At 40.2% G+C, this 11,343-nt stretch overlaps 1 protein-coding gene across 1 annotated transcript in view; it reads left to right on the top strand.

The window, feature by feature from the left end:
• Window positions 1–1,044: 1,044 nt before the first annotated feature.
• GTF2F2 (general transcription factor IIF subunit 2) overlaps window positions 1,045–11,343 on the top strand; it is a 162,146-nt gene continuing 151,847 nt past the window's right edge. The window contains exon 1 of the mRNA XM_049778842.1: window positions 1,045–1,271. Within this exon, the coding sequence (XP_049634799.1) occupies window positions 1,206–1,271 (66 nt within the window). The 5' untranslated portion in view covers window positions 1,045–1,205. The remainder of the gene's footprint in view (window positions 1,272–11,343) is intronic.

Genomic DNA, 11,343 nt, shown 5'->3' with positions numbered 1-11,343 from the left:
CTGCTCAGAAATAGCTCCTGGCAGGCAAGGGGGACCATATGGGACACCGGGATTTGAACCAACCACCTTTGGTCCTGGATCGGCTGCTTGCAAGGCAAACGCTGCCGTGCTATCTCTCCGGGCCCCGGTCTTTTGTAGTCTTTGAAATTATTAAGGAAGATCCTGCAAGATTCAGGAAGTCTAATGGGTTCCACGTAGTTGGATGTGTGGTTGTTTGAATAACAGGAATCAAATTGAAAGGGTTTGTGCAGGAAGAGTTAAATTTTATTTTAGAGACAAGGAGCTAGAGAACTGTTTAAGTCTGAGAGTAAAACAATTTACCAACAGACAAGCATGCATCTTCTCTTACATGTCTATTGTCATCGACTAATTACATATACACATATATATACATATACACACATATATATGTTATATCTGTGTATATAGAGAGAAGACAAAAAGAGGAAAGAGGAGAGAGACAGACAGAGAGAGACAGACAGAGAGAGACAGACAGAGAGAGACAGAGAGAGAGAGACAGAGAGAGAGAGAGAGAGAGAGAGAGAGAGAGAGAGAGAGAGAGAGAGAGAGAGAGAGAGAGAGAGAGAGAGAGAGAGAGAGAGAGAGAGAGAGAGAGGTTGAGATTCTGGGTTTGGACTCCGCAAGGAGTGTGCTCAGCTTGCTTCATCAGTGGCATTAGTAGGAGTTTTCAATACATTCCTAACCAATTAACTTCATTCTAGGGCCCACTTGTACTAATTCATTAACTTTGTTTTTTCTTCCCGAACTAGAGTTGAACAACTACTGACAGTTTTTGTTTCTTTGAGCCTCATTTTTTCTATTTTGACCATTTCAGCAGTTATGCTGACCTAGTCTTGATATTTATGGCTGCTGTTTGACTCATCCTTACTACGTTTTCATCAAGCCTTAGAAGCCACAGCAAAACCCATTAATTAGCCACGCCCACTCGAGATATTACTGCTCCAAGAATTTTGTCCTCCCTAGCGCGCCGTACTGACGTCACTGTGCGCAGGCGCAGTCACGGTTCCCGGCAGCGTGTTTCTTTTTTCTCCTTCCTGACTTCCTAGCATCCCGGCAAAGTGAACGCGGAGGTTTGTGTGTGTACTCCGGCAGCGGCTGATCTTGTGCTCGCGACTCCTTCGGCAGCTTCCTTCAACTCCCGGGGCCCCTTAGCTTCTGGCCACAAGTTCCCAAGTGACAGAACCATGGCCGATCGGGGGGAACTCGACCTGACTGGGGCCAAGCAGAACACTGGAGTGTGGCTGGTCAAGGTAAGAGACTCGCAGGTGCCTGTTCTCCTTGAGACTGGCCCACTCCCTGCCTTGCAATATTTTTGCCCTCCTTTTTCTGGGGCCTCACTTCTTTTATTCATGACCAGGTATTTTGCTTCTTTGGAGAAGTTAGTTTCAAGTAGTCATAGAGTGTCTCTGGGTTGAGGAGTCTACATAGCCCGACTGGGATTAAAGTTGCACAGATCTCTGTGTAAGATCTCTGAGAGTTTGCAGCAGGAAAAATTCTTGGCCTGGAACGAGCCAAACTTCCTGGTGGAAGTGACTTTTAAGAAGAGTTTCTGAGTGAGTTAAAACAAATTTCCCTAGCAGGTTTGGAAGAACTCAGGTGTGCCCAGGTCAAGGGAATTGTAGTAGTTAGGTTGTGTATCACACATATACAGGGCCTTTCTGTATAGTTCTCTTACTAATAAAATGTAATTTTTGGAGATTTGAATATCTTAAAACGATAAGAGAATGGTGATCCACATAGGCTGGTTCAACTGCTTAATTCAGCAATTGACAATAGAGGCTAGCCGTCAAGCGTGTAAAGTGATTTTTTTGTTTGTTTGTTTGTTTGTTTTTGGTAAGTCATGAATAGTATACTGGGATCAGACACAAGACATACAGTGTCTTTGGGGAATGAACAAGTGGATGCACTGAGAAGAGCTGCAGTTCTAACCTACTGCTTGCTAGCCCGCAAAAAGATGTTTTTGTTTTTGCCTAACTTAATCTTCCTTTTATCCTTTTGATTAGTGTTTGTTGGAGGCGAGGATCAGGCTGAGGTGATGCAAAACTGCTGTGAATGTTAAATCCCTTGCCAACTAAAATGTGCAGTTTTTATTTTTTAATGCATAGTAAGTAGTTGGCCAGTTGGTGGTCATAGAGAAAGCTACATGCATGGAAGCTTGAATTGGTGCTATCCTAAAGTCTTGCAGATAGAAAAAGGGAAAGGAACTTAGACATGAAAAAAATTGTATCAAGTATTTTATACAGCAGACTTCTAAAACAGGTAGTAATTAAAATTTTCAAATGACAAATCTGAACTTAGGAAGATTTTCTTATTCAGGTATTGATAGTGGCTCACATACATATCTCTAGCCACACTGCTTATTATGCCAGGAATAAACTTAAGTTAATACAAAGTTTATATTGCCCTAATCTTCGCCCCACCCTCTTAGGTTTTTGTAAAGAGTTTTCTCCTTGGCAATTCATAGCTGAAGTGGAAACTTCATTTCAGTATCTTTGCTTCTTTTTGGCTCCATTTGTTGACCTGCAAGAAAACATGAAAATAAAAACTACCTGTATAGGGTTTGGAGCAATAGTACAGAAGGTAGGTCACTTGTGTACACTGCCAACCCAGGTTCAATACCTGGCATTCTGTATGTCTCCAAGCACCACCAGGAGTAACTCCTGAGCTCTCTGGGTGTTGCCCCCAAAACTAAACAAAAAGCTATCTGTCCTAGATCAGGTTCTCTCAAGAATCTGATTCCAAGTTGAGATTAGCATAGAGAGGGCACTTAGGATCACCATCTATGGGAGAGGCTGTCTCTAAGCAGAATTGATAGAGGATTTGATGCAATTTCATTGAAAGCCAAGAACAAGAACAAGCTAAGATAGCCAAAAAAAAAAAAAAAAAAAAAAAGGTCCTGCAGAACTCTCTCTAGTGGGGTGAAACATACCTAGTGTTGATTAATCTTTGGATCTGGTTGTCCTAAAGAGTGTATGGTTTTAGAAACCAGAGAGATAGCACAGCAGTAGAACATTTGCCTTGCACGCTGCCTATCCAGGACAGACTGTGGTTCGAATCCCGGCATCCCATATGGTCCCCTATGCCTGACAGGAGCGATTTCTGAGGCAGAGCCAGAATTAATCCTGAGCACTGCCGCCGGTCCTGACCCAAAAACAAAACACACAAAAGCGTGTATGGTTTTGGGGAAGTTCAGTGTTCTTCAACCTTTTTATGTCTGCAGACCAACACAGGACCATCACCTTTTCTGTGGTGTATTTCAACCTTTCTACACCTGAAGACCACCAATGACCAGTGGACCGGTGATTGAAGAATGCTGGTCTAAGGCTCTTGATGTAGTTAGTGTAAGCAATTCCCATAGTGCTGGGAACTAAATGCTCTTACTGTCCACATTGTTAGTAATTGGTTGGGAGAATAGACTCTTCAGTTGTGAAGGAAGCGGATGTCACATCACAGAGTGCCCTTAGTTTGCCTGGATGCTTTGAAGACTAACAGTTCAGAGACTAAACATTTGATAAAGCAGAGTTGACAAAGAAGTTTAGGAAAAAAATTGTCTAGATGTACAGCCCATAACACCTTGGCTTTAAATTCAGGGTTGAACATATATGCCCAGTTTGAGTGAACAAGTGTATGGCTTGATTTATCCAATAAAATTTCAGTAGATCATCAGCTATTTATGAAGGCTCAAGTTGGTTATGGTGATAGAAAACAGACTTGATCCTTGCTCAGTAAATGGGGCTTATAGACCAGTCTAGTGCAAAAACCAGACAATCAAATATTAGATCTAATGAAAATAATACATATGAATGATACTGAAGCAAAACTTTCTGTGAATGATTAACACAGGAACTTCTCTTAGAGTGGTAGAGGTAAGGGATATTTCTCTGAGGAAATGCTGCTCTACATTTTCTGTCACATGTGCTGATTTTGGGAAATCTGAGATAAAATTCCCTGTTACACCCATCACTTATGTCTCATATCTAATGTCCACGAACATGCACAAATATTTCACAAATATTATGCTGATAGAACTGTGTGGAGGATTTACTAAATATACTTTAGGTGCTCATCACATACACACAAAAAGTTGTTAATTAGTATGAATATAGTAATGATTTAGCTGTGTGCATAACATGGTATGCATTATATACACACAATTTTTATTTAAATTTTATTTTTATTTAAATTTTAGTGAAAGAAAATTATCTGCCAAAAATAGTGTTTGGTGCCTTAGAAGTATGTACCATTTTTTTTCCATTTTCTTCCCCTTTTTTGTAGTTCCTTTTGTTTGTTTGTTTTTGTTTTTGAACCACATCCCATGGTAATCATGGGATTACCCTTCTCTGCACTCAGGAATTACTCCTGGCAGGCTTATGTGGTGCTGGGGTCACCTGCCAGGTGCTGAGTGCCTTGCATCAATGCAAGCATTCTACCCACTGCACTATCTCTACATCCCCCGCTTTTTTCAAATTTAATATTAATGGGTTGAAATTTATTTAAATATATTTTCATAAGTTCTTAGAGCAAGTTATATATGATTGACACACTCATTTTTTCTATTGTATGCATATAGTATTTTGACAGCTTTGAATTAAATAACTTAGTGTGCCCAGGAAGTTCTAGTGTTACAATAATGATGACAAAGCAGTATGAATTCAAAATTTCTTTTATCAGTTAACTTATGGAATACAGCCTTTAAGTTGTCATTTGCTTCTGTCAGATACAATTTATTGTACAGAATTTGATTCTTTTTTAGTGAATGTTGTTTTTTTTTTGGGGGGGGGGTAGGGGGGTCAGACTTGGCAGTGAGGGTTACTCCTGGATCTATGCTCAGAAATCACTCCTGGTAGGATCAGGGGACCATATGGGATGGGATTCAAACCATTGTCTTTCTGCATGCAAGGCAAATGCTCTACCTCCATGCTATCTCTCTGGGCCTGGATATTGGTTTTTATACATCAGTAGTGCTCAGGTCTTACTCCTGGCTCTTACTCAAGGGTTAGTCCTGATGGTGCATGTAAGACAAAAGCCTTAACTTTGGTACTACTATCTCTTTTGCCCAAGTACTAAATTTGATTCTTAAACTTGTTGTAGTATATGCTTTATATAATTGCTTTATTTAGAATTGTTTTCACACTTGATGTCCTAAATTGTAGTTAACATGAGTTTGTTGATAAGTCTCATTGAAATGTTTCAAGGTTCCAGATCATTCTTGTCTTTATCATAATATCATGTTAGGCTGTTAGGAAGGTTAAAAAATGCTTTGTTGCTGATTTTCTCTTATTTTCCTCCATAACTTTAGAACTTTAAGGCTTTCCTTTGAGAATGGAATGAACTTTATTAAAAGTAAATTTTGTAGAGCCACATTCACAACTGCTACCATGTCAGCTTACCATCCCAGCTCCACAGATCCTGGAATTCCTTGAGTGCATGGATGGATACACAGCCAAGTGACACCTCCAAATTGAAAAAAAAAATAAAGTTTTTATTATAGCACCATGACTTACCAACTTGTTCTTACCACTTGTTTCAGGTACTACATGTTCCAATATTAATCCCACCACCACTGTGATCTTCCCTTCACCAGTGACCCTGATTTCCCTTCTACAATCCTCACCCATAGGCACACATTTACTTCACAGAGTTTGTTACAACACAAAGACAAATGGATTTACCAAAATTTAGATCCACAAGGGTCAATTTGAAATAATTGTTATACATCGCTATGGTGTTTCTAAGTCAGTGTCTTAAGGATTTACTAGATTGTAGCTGGTGCTAGTTGAGCTTTCTGTATTACTGTTTAGATTCTCTGAGCTTGTTAGATTTTTATGTAACCTTCCCATCAGATTTCCTGTGATACTATTGGGTTGACACCACTATTAAATTTTGAGGTGTTTGCAGTCATGCTATCCAAGACCTGAAACAAACTTGGTGGCTTGGCAGTTTGATGAGGTCAAGTTGTTGAGCCAGGCCATTTCTATTGGAGGTCGTAGGGTGTGGCATTAGGCTACTGTGGCTTCATGCAGAAAGGAGAATCTGCCTCATAAATTTTGAGATATCAGAGGTATCAGTTCAGACCAGACTACCTAGGAAGAGTTGGTGACCGTTATTTTCTTTTGAAGCTTGTTGAGGAGCTGGGCCCTCTTTTGGTCAGGACGATGGTGGATGTGCATGGATGCTGCTAGTTTTCTAGTGGTGTGTTGGCTGTATGTGTGGGGTCATGTCCTATCTCCATTTCGAAAATATTCCAGAGTTTTCAACCTGTAGTCTGGTCTCACCTGAGGAGGTTCAGCTGCTCATATTATTTGAATTCAATTACTGACACTTCAGATTTTCAATAGTGATATTCAGTAGGAATGTGCCAAATTAGAAATGAGGTTATCATAGAAGCCACTTAAGTTCAACAAATAAAACCATTACTACAGAATGGTCAACTAGCAACAAACAGCTTAGTAAACCTTTAGACGATGGCTTAATGTTCCCATTGTGAGAGATGATAATTTTCACAAAGTTTCTTTTAGGAAGTCTTTTTTTTTTTTTTTTTAAGTAATTTCATTACCATATACCATATTGTAACAAGCAGTATTTGGTAAGTTATTTGTACCTACCTATGGGGCAGGTTTGCGGGAGGTTGGGAAACTGGGGACAATTGTGGAGGGAATATACACTGATGGTGGGATTGGTGTTAGATTATTGAATGCCAGAAACAACTATATTATAAGAAATTTTGTAAACCATTTTGTTAAATAAAATAATGCAATTTTTTAAAAGTCAATTCTGTACCTTTAGGATATCCCAATGTTACCGTATTTTCATTATATTAGCATGAGCTAATGTTTATTTCAATCATTAAAATAAAGTTGCCCTTAGTATGTCACAGATAACATGCTATTCTCTATCCAAGGGATATGATGGTAAACTAATTAGACTAAACAGTTGCTGTGTGCTAATTACATTCTAATGGGGAAGGAAAATATAATAAGCAAATAGATTTCAAGCTGTTAATAAACGCTGTGAAGGAAAGAGTAGGATGGATGACATGGAAAGTAGGTGGAAATACTCTCGTTCTCCCACTTCCCATCCTAACACCTAATTTCCCCAGTGATAAGTTTCCTATTTAAGATCAGTTCTCAATTTCTGCTGCTTTGAGTATTTTTTATTTACCATGTTGCTTTATGTACCATATATGAGAGATCATTTTGTATGTGTCCCTGACTTCTCCCTGACTTCACTCAATGTGATAGTCTCCAGAGCCATCCACATAGCAGAAAATTGCAGCAGGATTTCATTTGTGTGTATCTACCATAGTGTCTTTATCTAGTTTTTTGTTCTTGAACACTTAGGCTGTTTCCAGATTTTGACTGTTGTGAATGGTGCTGCAGTGAACCTAAGGGGTGTAAATGTCTTTTCTGAAACAAGTTTTTGAGCCCCTGGGATAAATGCTGAAATGTATAATTACTCAAGCATATGGGATCCTAGTTTTTTGAGAACTGTCAATATTGTTTTTAAAAAATGTTTGAACCATTTGGCATTGCCACCAGCAATAGATAAGGTTTTCTTTTTTCCTCACATCCCCACCAATACTGGTTATTTTTAACCTTTGTGATATGTGCCAGTCTTACTGGTGTACCTTATTGCTATTTTGATTTGCATTTCCCTGTTGAGGAATTATGCTGAGCATTTTTCATATGCCTTTGTTCATCTATAACTCTTTTCTGAGGAAGTTTCTATTCCTGAGATACTGTCTTCTTGAATACAGCTGGGAAATGCTTCACAATTAAGATGGTGGTTACCAGACATTAGGGAAATTATGGAGTATGAACTGCAGATATCTGGGGCAAGAGTAATCCAGGCAGAACAGCAAATCAGATTCGTTCATAGGGGTCTGGGACTTTTCATAGATCCATAAAATTAGAATCAAGAGCATGGTGGTGAGGCAGCTGTGGGAAGAAGTGGACAGATCATATAAGATTTGAGAGGGTATTTGTCTGAGTCAGGATGCTAGTAGACATGGAGCATGGCATGACTGAAGAAAGTTGGTGAGGTTGAAATTATGGCTGTACCATGAATTGACTCACTTTATAGTGAGACTGTGGGCAAATAAGCAGCTGGTGCCTCAGGTTCTTCATCTGCAAAAAGAGGAATAAAAAAGGAAAGAAAAAGAATAGCATTAAATAAAGTGATATTTAAGTAGATAGAAAAGTACTTGATACATGATAAGCACTGTGAACATGTTAACCTGGATGTAATACCCAGCATCACAAAGTAATGATGATGATGTTAATGGTGATTATAATAATCAGGTTATTTTTTTTTTTGGTTTTTGGGCCACACCCGGTGACGCTCAGGGGTTACTCCTGGCTATGCACTCAGAAGTTGCTCCTGGCTTGGGGGACCATATGGGACTCCGGGGGATCGAACCGCGGTCCGTCCTAGGCTAGCGCAGGCAAGGCAGGCACCTTACCTCCAGCGCCACCGCCCGGCCCCAAAAGGAACACAATTTTTTTTTTTTTTTTGGTTTTTGGGCCACACCCTGTGACGCTCAGGGGTTACTCCTGGCTATGCGCTCAGAAGTTGCTCCTGGCTTCTTGGGGGACCATATGGGATGCCGGGGGATCGAACCGCGGTCCGTCCTAGTCTAGCGCAGGCAAGGCAGGCACCTTACCTCCAGCGCCACCGCCCGGCCCAATAATCAGGTTATTATAAAAATTACAAGAGATGATGCTAGTTTGGGCCTTGAAGTGGTGAGAAAAGACAGAAGTCCAGATAAAATTGGAACTATTGCTGGTAGAATATGCCTGTTGATGGAATGTGGAATGTGAGAAAATAAGAACTATTCAGAACAGTTCCATGTTTTAGCTTGAGTAGTTGGAAGAATAAAATTTACCTTTATTGGGTTATGGAAGATTGTAGGGGGAACAGATTTATGAGTAATAGAGATAAAATTTATGAAAATAAGAATTTTAGTATGGGTATTGTTTTGGGGGGGCCACACCTGGCGTTGCTCAGGGGTTACTCCTGGCTGTCTGCTCAGAAATAACTCCTGGCAGGCACGGGGGACCATATGGGACACCAGGATTCAAACCAACCACCTTTCGTCCTGGATCGGCTGCTTGCAGTGCAAACGCCACTGTGCTATCTCTCTGGGCCCTACTATGGGTATTTTTAAGTTTGAAAAATCCACTAAATAATCAGATGGAAAATTTGAGTAGTCAAGTCAGTTGAATATTCAGTCAACCCTTAGCATATGAGGAGAAATGGCTTCAGGTTCCTGTCTCAAGGCAAATACCAAATTCCAAATGTTATTCACAGTTGGCCAAATCTGTGAATGCAAATCCACTGATACAGAGGTCCAGCTATATTTATTGAAACAAAAAAAGTTTGGGGGGAGAGTTTGGGCCACACCTAGTGACGCTCAGGGGTTACTCCTGGCTATGCGCTTAGAAATCGCTCCTGGCATGGGGGACTATATGGGACACCAGGGGCTCTAACCGTGGTCCATCCTAGGCTAGCGTGGGCAAGGCAATGTCTTACTGCTTGCATAACCACTCTGGCCCCAAACAAATTTTTTTTTCTTTTTTTCCCTTTATTTAAACATCTTGATTACATATATGATTGTGATTAGGTTTCAGTCATGTAAAGAACACCCCCTTCACCAGTGCAACATTCCCACCACCAATGTCCCAAATCTCCCTCCATCCCACCCCACCTGTACTCCAGACAGGCTTTCCAGTTCCCTCATTCATTCACATGATTGTGGTAGTTCTCTGTGAAGTTATTTCTATAACTGCACTCACCACTCTTTGTGGTGAGCTTGAAGTGAGCTGGAAGTTCCATCCCTCTTCTCACTGTCTCTGAGGATTGTTGCAAAAATGACTTTTATTTTTCTTAAAACCCATAGATGAGTGAGACTATTCTGTGTGTCTCTGTCTCCCTCTGACTTATTTCACTCAGCATGATACATTCCATATACATCCATGTATAGGAAAATTTTATGACTTCATCTCTCCTAACGGCTGCATAATATTCCATTGTGTATATGTTCCACAGTTTCTTTAGCCATTCATTTGTTGAAGGGCAACTTGGTTGTTTCCAGAGCCTGGCTATTGTGAATAGTGCTGCAATAAATATAGCTGTGAGGAAGGGGTTTTTGTATTGTATTCTTGTGTTCTTAGGGTAAATCCCTAGGAGTGGAATAGCTGGGTCGAATGGGAGCTCAATTTCCAGATTTTGGAGGAATCTCCATATCGCTTTCCATAGAGGTTGAACTAGATGGCATTTCCACCAGCAGTGGATAAGATTGTTCTCATTCTTTGTGATGGGCGCCAATCTCTGTGGTGTGAGATGGTATCCCATCATTGTTTTGATTTGCATCTCCCTGATGATTAGTGACGAGGAGCATTTTTTCATGTGCCTTTTGGACATTTGTATTTCTTTTTTATCAAAGCATCTGTTCATTTCTTCTCCCCATTTTTTATGGGATTAGATGTTTTTTTCTTGTAAAGTTCTGTCAGTGCCCTGTATATTTTGGATATTAGCCCCTTATCTGATGGGTGTTGGGTGAATAGTTTCTCCCACTCTGTGGGTGATTCTTGTATCCTGGCACAATTTTTTTTATAAGGACTTGCATGGTTCATGTATTGTTCAAGGGTTACTTGCTTACGTTGAGACTTGTGGAGAAAGTCTGGCCTTGTTATAAATTTGGGAGTTGTACAAATAGCATTAAAACTGTGAAGCAAGGTATTATTTAAGAATGTGTATGGCTAGAGAAGAGGGGAGTTCTGAGGACTGAAACCAAGACCTTTTAAAGTTGAAAAAGATCAGGAAAATGAGAGTCCAGATGTGGACACCAAAAGGGAGAGTTTAGAGATGTAGGGAGGAAATGAGGAGATAATGCAGTGACCCAAAATGTTTGAAGAAGGAAAAAATTAATTCTGGCAATTGTTGAGAGGAGTATAGGATGAGGACTGAACCTTGATGTCACAGTATGAGACTACTTTGGAAGCAGTGATCTTTGGTTACAGTGATGTGGTAGGGAGAGAAGCCTGATGATAAAAAATGACAGAGGAGCTTTAGTTAGCGAGCAGAAATAATTTTTTCAAGAGATTTATTGTAAAGAGAGAGACTCCTCTGAGCACCAATATCCTGAGCACTACTAGCCACTTGGATTGAGCTCTGATGGAAGTGACAGGTGTGTGTTTGTGTGTGTGTATATGTGTGTGTGTGTGAGAGAGAGACAGACAGACAGACAGACAGACACACAGAGGAAAGATTTGTATCACTTGCTAACTTGTGATTGTGAACACATTTGCTAACTTCTTGTGC

Source organism: Suncus etruscus, chromosome 8, assembly GCF_024139225.1.
Source record: "Suncus etruscus isolate mSunEtr1 chromosome 8, mSunEtr1.pri.cur, whole genome shotgun sequence".
Lineage (NCBI taxonomy): Eukaryota > Metazoa > Chordata > Mammalia > Eulipotyphla > Soricidae > Suncus > Suncus etruscus.
The sequence above is the reverse complement of the archived record's forward strand: the minus strand, read 5'-3'. Positions and strand labels throughout refer to the sequence as shown.